General features: G+C 42.7%; 1 protein-coding gene across 9 annotated transcripts in view; it reads left to right on the top strand.

Moving 5' to 3' along the window:
• Positions 1 to 19,365, top strand: part of NPAS2 (neuronal PAS domain protein 2) — a 176,622-nt gene that overhangs the window by 92,930 nt on the left and 64,327 nt on the right. For all 9 annotated transcript variants that reach the window (XM_063594761.1, XM_063594759.1, XM_063594758.1 and 6 more), the window contains exon 3: positions 12,047 to 12,195. In XM_063594761.1, coding sequence (XP_063450831.1) covers positions 12,047 to 12,195 — 149 coding nt within the window. The remainder of the gene's footprint in view (positions 1 to 12,046; positions 12,196 to 19,365) is intronic.

Below are 19,365 nucleotides of genomic sequence, written 5' to 3'. Positions count from 1 at the left end.
CTCTTCAGCTCCCGGTGGGAATTGGGAACATGAAAATAGGATGCCTCATAGAATGCCTTTAGCTCCTCACCATAGAGACCCTCCAAGGGCAAGAAGTCACTCTTCAGAGAGCTGCACATCTATCTGCATACCTATTTGTACCTCTTGTTCAAATACCAGCTCTTCTTGGCAGCAAGGGAGCCTGCTAGTGCTCCCTTCACCAGTTCCGAACATAGCTTTCCAACTTGATTGGAAAGCATTTAATTTATGAGCTTTCACTCCATTTGATCAACTCTCTTTGATTCAGAGAGCATCTTCTATATTCCCCCATCAGGATGCCCTATTTACTCAGTTAACAGAACTAGACTTAGTGGAGCCAGTTTAAAAGATGGCACCCTTGGGAAGAGGCACCAGGAAAAGCATCTTAATAGCAGGGAAGCCTGATAGACGTTATGGATAGTTTCCCAATGGATACCAGAGATGCATAAGCTGAAGACATTGCCAGCCAGAGCAGTCCACATATGAAATGGATTAAAAGGAAGAGCCTCCTAGGAATGATAGTTTTCCCCCCCTCTTTTCTCTTTTTACTGCTTTTTATCCTCATTCCTGATCCAGCTCACAGATGAGGAGTTCCGATTCAATGGTTTTTAATTTTTTCCCAAGGGAAACATAGGACTTTTGGTGATGTATAAAATGCACCTGCACCACTATGCATGCGTTCTTGTGAATTTAAGGAAGACAGAGGGCCAAGGACACAAACTTGGGGGTGCTCGATGTCATTCACCTGCATGCTCAAAGTATTCTTGGCACAGGGTCTCTCCCAGCAGGATGGGAAATGAGCATCTTCCTTCCTCCTCTGTGCCACAGGCCCCTCAGAAGGACCTGATCCCCATCCCAGCCACAGCCATGCATCTTGGGCAGCTGGGTGTGAAGTCCAGTCTTGCACACTAAGTGTGCACACCTGTGTCATCTCTTCACCAAGAAGGAGGGGAGAGAAGCGTTGAGTATGGTGTAAATAATATGCATCTGTCTTATGAAATCCTCTCAGAGAAGGGCCTCCAAGATTCCACCTGTGGGAGAAACCCAAGGGGTTTGGGTGTGGGTGTGTGTGTGACACTTTGCCTTGGAACCGTGGCCCTCTCCTGCCTTGCATTATGTGGTGACTCTCCTTCCTCCAGCCCTCCTGAAATACCACAGACACAGCCCCTTCGTAAGAGTATGGGGCTACTGTGCTAGGACTCGCTTGGATCCTGAGCTGCAAGTACAACCCTCCTCTGGATTCCAGAGTTCTAGAGAGCTACGCCTGAGGTGCACATCTACTCTCAGAGGGGAGGGAAGCATAGGACAGTAGTTTTATTGGGTTAGTAAAACTCCATGTTGATGTGCAATGGCGGATTCCTTTTGATGCTTTTTTAATGTTAGCTCATTCCAGAGTGATACGCTAATACCAAGGGAAGAAGGGCCTGCCCAGTTCGTCTGTCATTCTCTTTGTTCTGCAAGAGCTACCCAGAAATATGTTTCTTCAAGAGTCTCTTATAATTACAGTCCAGCTCACCCCATACGCTTTTCTGCAAAAGGATCTTATTAACAGCCCCTGCCACCAGGCTTTTATATTCTCTGTTCCCACCCTTTGATTTCTATGGGTTTTTTACAAACTCATTAAAAAATATATGAAAAGATATATGAGAGTTTTGGATCTTGGTAAGATGGAGTTAGCCTACTCCGTCCTGTCCATCACACTGAATGCAGCTGTAAAGCGTGAGCAGAATGCATGAAACAGCCATTTGAGGACCCTGAAGAGTAAATAGTAGGGTGCAGATTGGGGAAGCACTACCAAACCAGCAGCGAGTTCACCATTTTTTCCCCTGTAATATCTCCTAGCCTAGACTCAATGCAGCCCCACACCCAGAAGTGGGCCTCTGCTGACAGAGAGAGGACCAGGAGCTCTAGCACTGGCTTAAGGAGCAGGAACTAGGTCTCCTAATGCTCAGATTGTGCAAGGTTAAATCTGCCCTTTTTTGTTTTTTCTTTATTTCCTTGCATCCCGGAAGCAATCCTCCAACAGCAGCATAGCAGGAGCAACAGTGGCCATCAGAATCCACATGAAACCTTTTATGCAGAGGAAGGGGAACCTCTCTCCAGACAGAGCAGCTACACTTCCAAGAGGGTGGGATGAAACCCTGCTGCTTTCTTCCCCCTTGCTCTCTATCTTCCTACTGCTTGGCCCCAGATGAAAGCGCAGATGTAGGTAGTATGAGGAAGGGCAGGATAAATAGAGCCAGCTTTCTGGCCAACGGAACAGAAAGGGAGCCTGGGAACCAGAAGGTACTGGGCAGATTTCAGAGAGGGAGGTGCTCAGGAAAGTGACTCTGTAAAGCTGGTTGTGAGTTTCTGAGCTCACCCCTGAGCTGAATCTGCATGGATCTCATCTTGAGCAGCATACCATAGACCCTCAGGTCTGCACTTCAGAATAGACCACCACCCAAGGTCTAAGACTGGCCATGTGGAACATATTTTAGTAGCACTATGGATTTCTCATCAGAAACCAGGGAAGCCTTCCGATAGGGGTAAAATATTTTTTAAATGTTAAAAGAAAAGAGCTATTAACCCAGAATTCGACATGCAGTGAAAATATCCTTCAGGAATGAAGGTAAAATGAAGATTACTCTCAAATGAACGAAAACTTCCTGTCAAGAGACCTGCTCTGAGAGAATTACTAGAGGAAGTTTTTTCAGCAGAAAGGAAATGACACTAGATAGAAACTTGGAATAGGAAGAATAAAGGAAGAATAACAGAAATGGTAAATATTTGACAAAAACAGCATAATCTGATAGGGTATATTTAGTGTATGTATAGACAGTACATAAGACAATTGCAGCATAAAAGAGGGGAGAAGGTAGAGGGGGCTATATAGAGAAAAGATTCCATTTGAAATGATAAAATATTCTAAGTGGACTTTGAAAAGACAAGTTTGTATATTACAGTCCCTAGAATTATTACTAAAAGTCATACAAAGAAATATGGAGGGGAAAACAATAGATAAATTAAAATGGAATACTAAAAAATGTTTAAATAATACAAAAGAAAGCAGGAAAGGGGAAATAAACAATAACCCAAAACAAAGAATGTACAAACAGAAAACATGTTAAAATAGAAAATGTAAATCCAAACATATAAGTGATTACATTAAATGTAAATTGTCTAAATATGCCAACTAAAAAACAGATTTTGTTGCAATGATTTTTTTTCGGTAACCTAAATACCTAAATATATGCTGTCTACAAGACATTCAACTCAAATATGATGCTATAGGTAGAGGGTAAAAGTAAAACTATGGAAAATGATATACCACACAAACACTAATTAAAAGAAAGCCAAAATGGTTCTATTAATATCAAATGAAATAGATTTCAGAGCAAAGAAATTTACTAGGAATAAAGAGTGACATTACGTATGATACAGGATCAATTCACCAAGAACAGATAATAGTTCTAATATGTATACACCTAAAAACAAAGCTTCAAAGTACAGGAGGCACAACCTGAAGAAGTTAGATGAGTCTTTAACATGCTCCTCTTAGTAATAGAACTAGTAAACTTCAGCAAGGATATAGAAGAACTGAAAAATGCCATCAACCAACAGAATCTGATTGGTATTTATACAACATTCCACTCAGCAATAACAGAATACACATATTTTCAAGTACATATTGAATATTTACCAAGCTAGACCAAACCCTGCTTCATAAAACAAATGTAAATAAATTCAAATGAAAAAATTAGAAACAGAAAGATAGCGGGAAAAATATCTCCACATCTTGGAAATTAAACCACAAACTGTGTAGTAATCCATGGGTCAAAGAGAAAGTCTCAAGGATATTAGAAAATATTTTAGCTAAATAAAAATGAACATACATTTCAAAATTAGTGGGTTGCCGCTACAGCAATGCTTAGAGGGAAACTTGCAACATTAAATGCTCTTATTAGAAAAAAAGGAAAGGTCTCAAATCAACAACTAACCTCTACCTTAAGAAACTAGAAACAGAAAAGCAAAATAAACTCACAGCAAGAAAGATGGAAATTAGATATAAACACAGAAAGTAATAAAATTAGAAACAGAAAAACAATATAGAAAAATCAACTAAACTAAAAGGTGATTTTTTAAAAGATTGGCAAGGCATGGTGGCTCATGCCTGTAATCCCAGCAGGTTGAGAGGCCAAGGTGAGGGGATCATTTGAGGTCAGGAGTTCAAGACCAGCGTGATCAACATAGTGAAACCCCCGTCTCTACTAAAAATACAAAAATTAGCCAGGCATGGTGGCGGGCACCTGTAATTCCAGCTACTTGGGAGGCTGAGGCAGGAGAATCACTTGAACCTGGGAGGTGGAGGTTGCAGTGAGCCGAGATCGTGCCATTGCACTTCAGCCTGGGTGACAAGAGCGAAACTCCATCTAAAAAAATAATAAAAATAATAAAAGATCAATAAAATTGATAAGTCTATCAAGGGACTGAAAAAGACACGATTTATCAATAGCAGGAATAAGAAGGCCTATCATTAGATATTCCTGAGAAATTCAAAGGGCCATAAGGAAATACTATGAACAATTAGATCCGCATAAAATCCAACCACTTAGATGAAATGGGCCAATTACTTAAAAAAGCACGACTACCAAACTCGCAAAAGATGAACGAGAAAACCTAGAGTCCTATAACTAAGAAATTGAATTTGTATTTGAAAACCTGAACAGGAAATCTCCAGACCCAGATGATTTCACTGGTGAATTCTGCCAAACATTAAAAGAAGAAATATCACCAATTCTGTTCACACTCTTCCAGAAAGTTGAAGATAAGGAAGTACTTTCCAGTTTATTTTATGAGACCAGCATTACCCAAAGACAGTGTGAGAAAGGAAATCTACAGAACAGCATTTTTCATAAATGTAGATACAAAATTTCTCAACAAAGCATTAGCAAATTATATCCAACTATATATATTTATATTTTTTTTTAAATTACAATCAAGTGGAGCTTATCCAGGGAATGCAAGGCTATTCAGAATTCAAAAATCAATGTAATCCGTTATGTTATGAAGTTACAAAAGAAAAACCACATGATTATATCAATTGATGCAGAAAAAGACTTTGGCAAAATGCAACATCTATTCATGAAATAAAAATCAATACTGAGATTGTAAATCTAAATGTAAAATACGTAAAACTGTAAAACCATAAGAAGAAAAAATAGAAAGTCTTTGTAGTCTATAAGGTTAGGCAAAGAGTTCCTAGACCTAACACCAAAAGTACAACTCGTAAGAGAAAAAATTGTTAAACCTGGACCTCATCAAAATTAAAAACTCACTCTGTAAGTTGCTATTAAGAGATTGAAAAGGCAAGCTATAGTCGGGTAGAAAATACTGACAAATCACATTTCTGACAAAAGACTTGTATCCAGAAAATACAAGCAACTGTCAAAACTCAATAGTAAGGAAATAGACAACCCAATTTTAAAATGGGCAAAAGATATGAACAGATGCTTCCTCAAAGAGGGTCTACAGATGTCAAAAAAAGTGAAAAGATGTCCACTGCCATTAGCCATTAGATACATGCAAATTAAACCTCTAATAATGTACCACCGCAACTTTCTTAGATTAGCTAAAATTTAAAGTACTGACAATATTAATTCCCTTTAAGGTTGTAGAACACTGGATCACTCATACATTGCTGGTAGGGAGGTAAAATGGCATGGCCACTCTGGAAAACAGTTTGGTAGTTTCTTATAAACATATAGTTTCCATATGACCCAGACGTTCTAGTCCTGGGTTCTTTACTTCAGAAAAATACAAACACGTTCACTGAAAAACCTGTACACCAATGGGCATAGTAGCTCTATTCATAATTACCCAAACTGGAAACAACCCACATTTCCTCAATGAGTGAATGCATAAACCGGCTGTGGAACACCCATACAGTAGAAAACTACTCACCAATGAGAAGGCACACGCTATTGACAGACACAAGTTGAATAAATCTCAAAGGCATTATGCTGGGTAGAAGCAGCCATCCTCAAAAGGTTACATGCTATAGGATTATACTTTTACGACATTCTTGAAAAGAGCATAGGGATGGAGAACAGAACCGAGCTGGCCAGAGTTTTGGGGGAGTGGAGGGCATGAGAGTTTTGTAGAGAGCTGTCTCTTGTCTTGATGGTGATGACAGTTGCATACCTTTATACATGTGCTAAAACGTATAGAACCGTGTCCCCGAAGAAAAAGTCAGGCTCACTGTGTGTTAATTTTAAGGGGAAAAAAAACAAAAACAAAAACAAACGTTTTAAAGCATCCACCATCAGCGTCACTCTTTCGAGGCTAATGAAGTTTGACTGAGCCTTGCTTGGCTCTTTCCCTACATCCCCCGCTGGGGGCGGTAGGGAGCAGCAGCGCCGTGCTGTGCTTTGGGGTGGAGGAGCCTCACGGACCCTTCCTGTCTCTACTCACTTCCCCTTTAAGTTGGGTTCCTCATCCTTTTCTAAGGACCCATTTCATTTCCTTTCCCTGTCCCCACTCATCCAAAAGCTCAGACCAGGTTGGTTGGCCTACCATTCACGACTGTGCCGTCGGTCTCCCCCTGCCTCCCCACCCTATCCTTTCCTTCTCCAATTGAGCCCAACTCTGCTGCCAAACTTGACCACCCAGCTTTCCCCTGGGCTGTCCTCTCCACCCCTGACTATGCACCCCTCAAAGCCACCTCATGTTCTTGCCTCTAGGGGCTCCGTGGCTGGGCTCCCTCCTTGGCGCGCACCCTTGGCGATTCGTTGGAACTTCTCACCGGGCACTATTGTATTGCACCCCCTGTACCAGCTTCTGAGGAATGAGTTCCATCTCTTCCTCTAGACACTGAGCTGCTTTCAGTTGAGGGCCGAGACCTCTTCATTGCCGCCTCCTCCATATCGCTTGATGGAGCGCCTTGTGCACAGAAAGTGCTAATCAGAGAATGTAGAACAAATACTCTTCCTGTCTCTAATTGCCCTTGTCCAGAGAACCCTCAAGTCAGAAGTGGAAGAGGGTCCTCCTGTCAAAGGGGGAGGGAGTGGGGAGATGTTAGTCAAAGGGTAGAAAGCTTCAGTTAGACAGGAGGAATCAGGTTTTGAGATCTATCGCACAGCAGGGTGACTGTAGTTAATAATAACGTACAGTGTTGTATATTTCAAAATTGCAAGGAGAGTAAATGTCAAATGTCTCACCACAAATAAGTGAAGTGACTGATATGGTAATTAGCTTAATTTAATCATTCCATGTTGTATATATATATATCAAAACATCACATTGTACCCCATAAACATGTACAGTTTTTAAGGGTACTGGAAGGTAACCTGTGCCCCACTTCCCTGGAGGTCTGTCTGTATTGCATTTAATAACTGGATGTTTGAGTTCCACCCATGAGTGCCTTTCTGCTCAATCCCCTACTATGTGTATCCAGATAGGCTAGTTGGGCTATGTGGCACACAATTCCCATATCTCAGTAAAGCTGACGTGCTCATCACAGAGCTGCTGGCCCCTTACTATAAAGTGTCCTCACCCAAAGACCCAGGCTGACAGAGGCTTCACCTCCCATTGCCAAGGGAGGTGAATGGAAAAAGGAATGAACCAGATTTTGCACTGACTCTTCATGCTTCTCCCTGGGAACTGACACATGGCACTTGTGCGTACGTGTTCTTGGCCAAGCGAAGGGGCAGGGAAGCACAATCCTGCTCTCTCCAGAAGACAAACTGGAAGTATTTGGTGAACACCAATCCTAACACCACAGGTGACCACGACAGTGGGAAAGGCCACTCCTCCTAGGAACTGAAGCGAAGGTCGCAGTCTTCCCTTGATTTCCTGCAGTACCCTTCCCCAACAGGGAACGCAAACACCAGCCTCCTGTTAGTGTGTGGCACTGTTTCTCTGCACGGTGTGCTTAGTTTTTGTGCTATAAACTCAAGCAGCCAGAATTAGTCACTCTCAGTTCTGTGTTCCCAGAACACTGGGTCCGTAGGTCCATAACAGATCCCACCACAGTGATTTGGAGGGAGCTGTAGGAAGTGGCAGAAGGGTGCACGGCCTCACAGTGTGGGCACTGGAGCCAGCCTGTGGCACCGCTTCCCAGACCTGTGATGGTGGTGAGTTACACAGTCTCTCAGTGCCTCGCTCCTTCCCCTTGGAATGGAAATGCAATAGTACCTGCCTTAAAGGGTTGCCATGAGAATTGAAGGAATGAATGGATGTAAAGCTCTTAACATGGTGCCCGTTACATACATAGTAAGTGCCCAGCAAATATTCCTTGTGTAACCAGACCCAAACTCCCCAAGATGCCCGATGATGGACGCTTCAGAACAGATAACTTGGGGCTTTTTGAGCCCCACATTCAAAAATCAATATCCTTGTATATTTAAAACACACACATACCTTCCCTTCCTCCCTCCCTTGGTCTCTCTCTTACTCTCTCTTTCTTAAACTCAATAAGATGATGACAAACAGCCCAACTGGAAAATAGGCAGAAGATTTGAACAAATGCTTCACAAAATAAGATACATAAATGGCTATTAAGCATGTAAAAAGATGTTCGACATTACTAGTCACTAGAAAAATGCAAATCCAAGCCACAGTAAGGTAACATTTCAATGGCTAAACATTTCAGTGCACCGTATGTCAGTGCAGCCGTGTCTTATCAGGTTAAACATACGCTTAGCAGATGACCCAGCAATTCCATGCCTCTGTATTCACCCAAGAGAAATGAATGCCTCTATCTACACACAGATTTGTACATGAGTATTCAGAACGGCATTATTCTTATTACCCCTGAACTAGAAATGAACCAGATGTTGTGGCATATTCATACACAGGAATGCTAGTCATCAGGAAAAAGGAATGGGGTGTTAATATGTGCAGCAACATGATGCAACTCAAAAATGTCATGCTAAATCAAAAAGACTGTGTACTCTGATTCCAGGTCTGTTAAATTCTAGACCAGGTGAAACCACACGAACAGCAGATCAGTGGTTGGTTGCCTGTGGCTATGGCTGGGGGTGGGCGGATCAATCACAAAGACACAGGAGAAACCTCTTTAGGATGAAGGAACTGTTGTTTATCTTGATTTTGGTGGTAGTTACCCAACTAATACACCAAACTATGCACTAAAATGGATGAATTTTATTGAATTTAAAAAATGCCTTAAAACTCCAAAGCCTGGCCAGGCATGGTGGCTCATGCCTGTAATCCCAGCACATTTGGAGGCCGAGGCTGGTGGATCACCTGAGGTCAGGAGTTCGAGACCAGCCTGGTCAACATGGTGAAACCCTGTCTCTCCTAAAAAATACAAAAATTAGCCGGGTGTGGTGGTGCATGCCTGTAATCCCAGCTACTCGGGACGCTGAGGCAGGAGAATCTCTTGAACCCGGGAGGTGGAGGTTGTAGTGAGCTGAGATCGCGTCACTGCACTCCAGCCTGGGCAACAAGAGTGAGACTCCGTCTCAAAAACAAAAACCCAAAGCCTGGTTGTTGGGGTTGTTGGAGTGTCTTTCAAAACCTTCGTCCCAGTGTCTGTGTGTGGTGGTCTCGGGGCCTGCCAAGAGGACCTTCTTTTTGGAAATAAGGTCATTCCAGGCTCATTTTCTTTCTCTTGCCTGATAGCAGTGGAACCAGCTGACAGCGACCAGTTTCCAGTGGACACCACAGTGTGTCCCAGCCGGAGGCGGATGGAAACAAGCTTGTGTCTCTGTCACTAACGATAGGAGCCTTCGTCGGAGTTGCTACCAGGCCATGTTGGTCGTCATTACACCCATTGAAGACGAGAACAGAGCAGTAATGAGCTGGGTGTTATCAGCTCACAAATAATTTATAATGGGCAAACTAGGACAGGAACAGAGCTTTTTTTGGCTAAGGAGGTTGCATGTCACTCTTTAAAATCTAGGCCAAAAAATTATTTATAATGCATAGACACTCACTCTGAAAGTTAAAGGATTCCTTTCTTCTCTCCCATGTGTTTGAACATGGTCTTTTAGCCTGGACTAGCAACAAGACTCCGCAACATCTTGCTGCCACGCCTGCAGTTAGTGTGTGATGTGAGAGAGCGCAGGTAAAGAGAGTGGCTCGGCGAGGGACAGGGCCTTTGTAGAAGGCCAAGAACAGACAGGGAGGAGGGGAGAGGCAGGAAAAGACCCCTAAGTAAAGGGTAGTGACCACGCACGTTAGCTGAGCTTTGAAGAATTGCCCAAATGTTATCAGGAAACAGCCTAAACTGAGATAGGACCGGTAAAAGATGGGTTGTGAACATGTGTGTTGAAATAAAGGCAGGTTGTGTGCAATTAGGCAGGGGCAAACTGAGTGGTTATGGTCCTCGTGGTGTCTAGGGAAAGGGTTTTGGAAATACGTCCTTTTGTGTCCAAGGGCTGTTTATTGATACTGTTACCTATAGATACTTACACCTGCTCCAAGGGAGGTGAATCAGAATCCAGGTGCACACTCTGTCCTGACCACACATTGGCCAGGAGCCTCCTGGTGAAGGATTTGCTCCCCTGAGAACCATGACCCCGGGCCCAAGGTGCCTGGAAAAGCAGCAATGTTTTATGGGCCTGGCCTCTGGGGCCCCTGTTCTCTCTCAGAGAGTTGACTTCTGGAACAAGTCTGTCTTCAGTGAACTGGGGAGGAGTGAGCCAGCTTTCTCAGCCCTGGATCACCTTCAAATACGTGGATTGTTGATGAAGGGCCTGTGGCGTGTCATTGAAGATGGAGGCCCCTCGAGTAGCACTGCTTCCGGACTTTTCAGGAGGGCTTTTTGCATCACGTGTTCCTTGTTCGTTGTTAATTAGAGCATCCCTGAGAGCCACGATTCCCTACTCAAGTTCCTGAGGATCTCAGGGTCCTCAGAGGTGCTTGGGTGGCTTGGGGGAGGCCCTTCCTCTCTAACCAAGCAGCTTCCCTTTGATCTCTCCTATAAGTGTGCAGCACAGGGTGTCACTTATTTAAAATAGACTTTATTTTTTGAAGCATTTTTAGGCTTACAGACAAACTGAGTGAAAGACACAGAGCATTCCCATATCCCCCTGAGCCCTCCCTAGACACACTCAGCCTCCCCCATTATCAGCATCCCCCACCAGAGTGGTGCATTAGTTATAGCTGATAAGCTTACACTGATACATTGTTACCATTCAGAGTTAACATCAAGGCACACTCTTGTGTTGTACATTCTCCAAGTCTAGACAAATGTGTTGACACACATCCACCAGTATGGTGTCATATAGAGTGGATTCACTGCCCTAAAAATCCTCTGTTCATCCCTCCTAACCCCTAGCAACCACTGATCTTTGTGCTGTCTCTGTAGTTTTGCATTTTCCAGAATGTCATATACTTGCTATCATACAGTGTGTAGCTTTTTCAGACTGGCTTCTCCAACTTAGTAATATGTGTTTAACTTTCCTCCATATCATTTTAAAAAGTGTTCGTCTGCTCTTAGCAGCTTGACAGCCATGGTGCAGTACCTGTCATACGTCTGCCCTGGGTCTGTACAGCCCTGGCTGTTGTAGGCAGGGTGTGTCTTGCCTCCCCCAACAGGGCGATGAGCTCTTTGGAGCAGGGGCCAGGACATATGCACTGGTGGCACACGGGATACCTGGCCACCCCGTGGGCCCTGGAACCAGGCTGGGTGTTCTGGATTGAAGGGGACTTGGTTTGAGTCTTAGGAAGGGCTCTCCGAGCACAGCCATCTCAGTCAGCAATGTGTCCTTTGCTCTCTGAAAGTGAAAGCTCTATGAAATCCGAATGAGCAGCATCCGGCCTCAGAGCTAATCTGTAAGATTTTGCGTCTGAGTCAGAACTTACTGGTTATTAATGCTGTCTGTCTTTGTGGCCAAGAGTCTAGCAAAACATTTTCTATCCTCCTGCCTTGGAAATGTGGCCAGCGTGACCTTCCTGAAAGAGTTTTTTGATAAGATAGATGATCACAATAGAATGTGCTCTAATAGAAAGTGCTTTTGTTTCATCACAAAGCCTTTGTGACGTGGAATGTTCCAGTAACCTGCTCGTTTTGTGTTTACAGAGCTTCTCGAAACAAGTCTGAGAAGAAGCGTCGGGACCAGTTCAATGTTCTCATCAAAGAGCTCAGTTCCATGCTCCCTGGCAACACGCGGAAAATGGACAAAACCACCGTGTTGGAAAAGGTCATCGGATTTTTGCAGAAACACAATGGTAAAGGTCACCCTTCTCTCTGTTTTTCTTCCACCCTGCCCTGTCCATGTGGTGATGACTTCACCAATCTGGGCTGCCTGGTTGGTTTTGTCTCCCCAGCCAGGCCCAGCCTTACCGGTCGAGGGCTTCTCATTTTAAAGGCACTCCACCCTCTATCAGCCCGTCTCTGGCTGGGTGGGGAGAGGGCACACACCTCCCAATTGCATTATAAGCCAGACGAGAGAATCCAAAACAACCTCACAGGTAGCACCCAGCCGAAGCAGCGTGGCATTCACAGTGACAACATCTTGATCAAAAATCCCTGGAACCAAGTGTCTTTTATTCAATGCTGAACAGATGCAGTGGCTGAATACTCACTTCCTGTGGGATCAGACTATGTGGGCCTTTTCATCCCTCTCTGCCACTGCCCTCGAACTCTTTGGTCTTTTGAGCTACATCATGAAAAGATACATTGAAAAGAATTTATTTTCTTAATGTCACATTCATTCTGTTTTTATTGAGATATAATGTTCATACCATAAAATTCACCATTTTAAAGTGTAGAGTGCAGTGGTCTTCAGTATATTCACAAGGTGGTGTAACCATCACCACTATCTAATTTCATCACGCCAAAAAAGAAACCCTGTATCCATTAGCCATCATTTCCCATTCTTCCCCCTCCCTCCAGATGCTGGCAACCACGAATCTGTTTTCTGTCTCCATCAATTCCCCTATTCTAGACATTTTATACAAGTAGAATCATACGGTATGTGGTCTTTTGTATCTGGCTTCTTTCACATAGCATCTGTGTTTTAGCATGTGTGAGTACTTCATTCCGTTTCATGGACCAACAATATTCCATTGTATGGATATATTAATATCATATTTTGATTAACCATTCATCAGTTGATGGATATTTGGGTTGTTTACAATTTTTGGAAATTATGAATGATGCTGCTGTGAACATTCATGTACAAATTTTTCAGTTGATATATGTTTTCACTTCTTTTGTTTGTATTCCTAGGAGGGGAATTGCTGCATTCAATGGTAGTGTTTAGCTTTTTGAGGAACTGCCAAACTGTTTTCCAAGGTGGCTTGTACCTATTTATATTCCCAGCAGCAATGTATGAGGGTTCCAATTTCTCCACATCCTTGTCAACACTTATTACTGTCTTCTTTTATTATGACTATTATTAATATAATCTCCCTAATGGGTATGAAGTGATATCTTATGTGACTTTGATTTGAATTTCCCAATAACTGATCATGTTTTCCTTTTCATGATCTTTTCATGTACTTATTGGCTATTTGTGTATCTTCTTTGGAGAGATGTCCAAATCCATGGCCCCTTTTAAAATCATTGATTTTTCTTTTTTATGCTGGAGTGGTAAGAGTTCTCCATGTATTCTAGATACTAGACCCTTATCTGGTATAGAATTTGAAAATATCTTCCCCCATTCTGTGGATTGTCTTTTTACTTTTCAAGTGATACTCTTTGACACACGAAGGTTTTAAATTTTAATCAGTTAATGTCAAATTTATTTTTTTCTTTTGATTACTTGTGCTTGAGGCATTCTATCTAAGAAATCATTGCCTAATCTAAGGTAATGAAGATTTATATCTATGTTTTCTTCTAAAAGGTTTATAACCTTTTTTCTTTTTTTCTTTTCTTTTTTTTTTTTTTTTTTTGAGACAGAGTCTTGCTCTTTCACCAAGACTGGAGTGCAGCGGCGTGATCTCGGCTCACTGCAAGCCCCGCCTCCAGGGTTCACACCATTCTCCTGCCTCAGCCTCCTGAGTAGCTGGGACTAGAGGCGCCCGCCACCACACCCGGCTAATTTTTTGTATTTTTAGTAGAGAAGGGGTTTCACCATGTTAGCCAGGATAGTCTCAATCTCCTGACCTCGTGATTCACCCGCCCCGGCCTCCCAAAGTGCTGGGATTGCAGATGTGAGCCACCACGCCCAGCCTAAAAGGTTTATAATTTTAAACTGTAGGTTAAGCGTAGATATTTGATCCATTTTGTGTTCGTTTTTGTAGATGTCGTAAGGTAGGCTATGAAAATTCATCCTTTTGCATGTGGATTTCCAGTTATCCTGGCACTCCATTCTTTTTCTAACTTTGTAATACTTTATAAAAGTAACACATACAGAGAATATACAAATCATAACTGTACAGTTGAATTAATTATCACAAAGCAGACACAGCCAGGGAACCAACGACCCAGGTCAAGAAATAGAAGCTCCTTCCTGTCTTCCTCTGCTTTCCCAAAAGAAGGAACCTCTGTGCTGACTTCTAACCCCATAGGTTGCTTTTGCCTGTTGGAACCTTATTCAGATGGAACCATGAATTATACACATGATGTTTATGAGATTCCTCCCATCCTTCCCATGCTATTGCTAGTTCCCTTTCATTAGTGTATAGTATTCCATCACACGATCACCTGCATATGCCACTTGAACTCATCCTTGAGCTCACATCTTTCTCAAATCATTCTCTCTCCCTTTTCCTCTCCTTCAAACACTTTTACCTGTTAGTGTGTGGTCACACCTACCCTGCCAGTCACCCAGGATGTTACAAAAAGTCACAGAATAGTTAAGAGGGCTCAGAACCTATTAGCAAGCAGGAAGAGCAGAATTCATTTTTCTTTAATCATGACACCAAACATAATAAGTCAGAAATGTCAGAATTAGTGAGGAAATAATTACAGTTCTTCCATGCAGGCAGTGATGTGTCTCTTCCACTGAACATTTTCCTAGACAAGATGATTTCATAAAAGAGGGTGCGGCTGGGACATCAGAAAGTTTCATTATACTTCTTATTCTTTTATTATTTCTTTGATGATCATATATACCTATTAAAAATGTGACAGTGATGATATATCCTCATATTCTTTTTTCCAAAGCTGCCCAGGAGAGAGTAAAGAACATGTTAATTGCTTTTGTTTAAAGTCAGGAAAGACCAATCAAGCAGGATTGGAACGAGGTGTTACAGCAGTATTTGATTGCCCTGATAATTTAATCAAATGGTTATATTTCCTAAATAATGATTTAGCCAAGTGAAATAGCAGGTTGGTTTGATTGCCAAGATATTTTGTGCAAATTACTCAAACTAGGTCATTGCCACCGAGAAGCAGGACAGCTGTTAAATAGGACAGCTGGGATCAAGTTCATCAGCCTGACATTTATGCCGGGCTCTGTCCACTGTGGAATTACAGAATTGTCAAATCTGGGCCCTGGAAAGGATAAGTCAGCAGAAATGCAGCCTCCAAATACCGGGAGAGCCTGCTTCAGCTCGCCTTTTTCATAAGATGAAGGCCTACTCCGCACAACCCGCTTAAACACAATGAGGATCATGCCAGGATCTCACTCATCTCTGTGATTTCATATTCAAAATAAAGCAAAAAATTCATGGTACGTTTTTTGGGGAAGTAGAGTTGTTGGAGCAAAACTTGGATTAAAGCAAAAAACAAAGCAATCACTTTCCTTTACTTGCAGTCCAAATGGACATGAACTCTGCAGGCACCTGCAACAGAGTAGAGAATACTGACCGTAAGCATCTATTCAGGGCTTGCTATGAGCTGGGCAATATTCTAAGAGCTCTACCTACAGGAACTCCTCTACATACAGCTCCTCTTCATGGCAGCACTTTCTTTTGGGAGACAGAGTCTTGGTCTGTCACCCAGGCTAGAGTGCAGTGGTGCAATTTCAGCTTACTGCAGCCTCCACCTCCCAGGTTCAAGCGATTCTCCTGCCTTAGCTTCCCAAGTAGCTGGGATTACAGACACGTGCCACCACACCTGGCTAATGTTTTGTATTTTTAGTGAAGACGGGGTTTTGCCACTTTGGCCAGCCTGGTCTCGAACTCCTGGCCTCAAGTGATCTGCCCACCTTGGCCTCCCAAAGTGCTGGGATCACAGACGTGAGCCACTGCACCCGGCCCATGGCAGCACTTTGAGTTAGTTCCATTGCACAGATGAGACACACAAGGTCAAGTCACTCATCCAAGTCAGACAGCCAGGAAAATGTGGAATCTAAGCCCAGCAGCCTGTCTCCAGAGCCCAACCTTTTAGCACTACACTCTATGGCTGCTCCACAAGGGGTGATCTACAGGGCTTCTTGTGGCTATTTATATCACAGCTGCACTCCAGCTGTTCATGAGTGTGTCCATTTAGACTGCTGGTTCTCAACCTTGTGTGCACATTTGAATCACCTGAAGAGCTTTTGAAAAATACATATTACCAGGTAACCCCCCACAGACCAGTATGTCATGATCTCTAGGGGTGGGACCACAATGGGATACCAGCTTGCAAGAGAAGATTGTTCACTTTTCAGGAGTTTTGCAAGCCAGTTGACATCAAGTTGGTAGCTTGAAATCAGCCATGGTAGGCGTATTTACACCACAGAAAGGGGCAAACACTGCAAATCAGGGCTGTTTGTTGTAGAGGGTGGAGAGCCTTTCACCAGCAGATGGCTAGGTAAGGCCCAGGCATCATTAAGGCCCCCAGGTGATTCCGGTGTGCAGTGAGGGTTAAGAACTATGAATTTCAACATGCTTCCTGCCGTCATGCTAAAGGGAGACCACATGATAAGTAAGGAAAGATGATTAGGTCCAAGTAGTTATTATTTAGCTCTTTCCCTAATAATCTTTCAGCATTGCTATTTTCTCAGCTTCGGCAATGAATTTTAATCCTGAACTGTACACTTATTCTTTCTGAAGTAATCCAAATCAAAATGAGAATCTGATCATGATTCTTTGTAGCAAAATTTTGTAACAGTAGCTATTATAAGAGAGAAATCCCTGAAGTCTGTAAATAGCAGGACATATTGGACATCCTTATCTACATCCATCTAGATGTTCTAGTGGGTCAGGCTGGCCTACACATTATCCTCTTCCTGAATGAGTCTCAAGCTGACTTAATGAAATTTTCTCCTAACATTAAATCCCATTCCTCATTCACACTTCTTTAATGTGTCTGTCTTCATGGATGGAAGGTGAGGTGGGGAGAGCTGTAGAACAAGGAGAAATTTCCCTATTGAACAGGGTAATATTTACCCAGGACAGCTGTGGAATTTCTGCTCCATTTTCCAGGCTTTTATTTGACCACATACATCCCAAACATATACTGCTTATTATTCAGATATACCAGGAGCAGTCGGGAGTTGAGCACTCTAGGAAATGGGTACAAGTGATATCAGAATAGAATTTTGGGGGTTGGCTCTTAATCACAATGTTTTCCTACAAAAATGGCTCTCAGGTGGTTTTGTTTCCCTTGAAATTTGGAAACCACTTTGACCATAACACTGAATTTTACTTCCCAGTGTAACATTTTTTCGATTCGAGACATCGTATCTAACATATTTTTTTAATATGCTATGAAATGAACCTTAACTTCCGAGGAGTCTAATTCAGTTGTTGAAATACAAAGTGAATGAGATGGCTGCTTTCAGTGTTATTATGCTAGCGTTGACAAAATACCCAGTCATACAGAATGATCTAAAAATTTACTTAAGTTAAAGAAATGGGTATTTCATTTTCCTTCACCATTAAGTTGAATGGATCTCTATTTAAATGAAATTTGGGCTGCCATAAAGACTCTTCTGCTAGAAAAACAGTTAGTCTATAGTTTGATCCTAGTGGTCAAAAGAGTCTCACAGATGAGTGTGCATATTGGGGAGAAGAGGAAAGGCATTTATGGGGTTAAATATTATAGCACATCTTCAGTCCCTCTCTTTTCTAAGTGGTCGAACTGTGGCAACCATCTGTTTGAAGAACTGGGAGTTGCACCCTCTCTTCCTTGCCTCAGCCAGCACCACAGAATGGATTCTGACCCACGATGTGCATGTAGCACCTGCCTCTGCTTCCCATGCTGCATTCCACCATGTGCATATGAGGCCCGACACTGGACGTTTCCCCACAGCGCGGCCCTCCCTCCAGGGGCCCTCTCAGTGTCGTTGGCTGCCTGACCACCAGCACGGTTTCCTCTCCTGGGTTTCTTCTCCTGGGTTTCTTCAGTGTTCTATTACCAAAGGCTCATAGCAGCTCTTTTCTGCCCCTTTAAACTCACAAAGACAAAAATCCAATTCTGTATAACAGCAGCAGCAACTCGTTCTTTCTGACATCTCGAAGGAAGGAATCTTCCTGGTGGAGACGAGCACTGCTGGGAACATTGGGTTTTGGAACAAGTGGAGGTTTACAGGGTGACGCGCATAACTCAGCTCTTTTTTTTTTTTTTTTTTTTTGACACGGAGTCTTGCTCTGTCACCCAGGCTGGAGTGTGGTGGCGCGATCTTGGCTCGCTGCAAGCTCTGCCTCCTGGATTCATGCCATTCTCCTGCCTCAGCCTCCCGAGGAGCTGGGACTACAGGAGCCCGCCACCACTCCCAGCTAATATTTTGTATTTTTATAGAGACGGGGTTTCACCATTAGCCAGGATGGTCTCGATCTCCTGACCTCGTGATCTGCCCATCTCGGCCTCCCAAAGTGCTGGGATTACAGGCGTGAGCCACCGCGCCCGGCCATAACTCAGCTCTTTACATCTTTTGTTCATGAGTAGCTGCTGCATTCACTCAGATTCATTCATTCAAATGGCAGAATGCATTCCTCATGCGCCACGTAAGAGAGATTATCAAAAACACAGGCACAAAGGAGAGAGCCTTGAAATCTTTCTCCTGGCTTAAAGTTGATGGATTATCTGCCTGGACCATATGCATTCTCCAGGAAGTTGTTAAACAGGTTAGTTTTATTCTCTGAGCTATGAGTCTTATGTTCTTACATTTTTCCTAGCACCAAGGAAATAATCTCTGAAGAAACCTCTTACTACGTGAAATGGAGCAAAATGTTGGCTTAAGATGGAGGATAAACTGAAGGAAAAACAAACATATTTGATATTACATTTGAGCCACCTATAATTATCTTATCAGAAATAATTCAATAATAGAACAAAACATTCTTTAAAAATGCAGAAGAACTAAAATATTTAAGGAGCCCCTTGTAGGCCAATGACTATTTGAATTTACAAATCCGCATAATGTCTTCAGTACAAGGCAGTTCTGTGAAATGGATAAACTATAGATTAACCCCAAAAAGTTTTGAGAAGAGTACATTCTGTGTATGTATATAGCACGCTGTATTTCAGTAATGGAAATGCTGAAAAATATGGTACATTCTGTATAACACAGTGGGTTATTT

The sequence above is a fragment of the Pan paniscus genome, chromosome 12, assembly GCF_029289425.2.
Source record: "Pan paniscus chromosome 12, NHGRI_mPanPan1-v2.0_pri, whole genome shotgun sequence".
In the NCBI taxonomy this organism is placed as follows: Eukaryota; Metazoa; Chordata; class Mammalia; order Primates; family Hominidae; genus Pan; species Pan paniscus.
The sequence above is the reverse complement of the archived record's forward strand: the minus strand, read 5'-3'. Positions and strand labels throughout refer to the sequence as shown.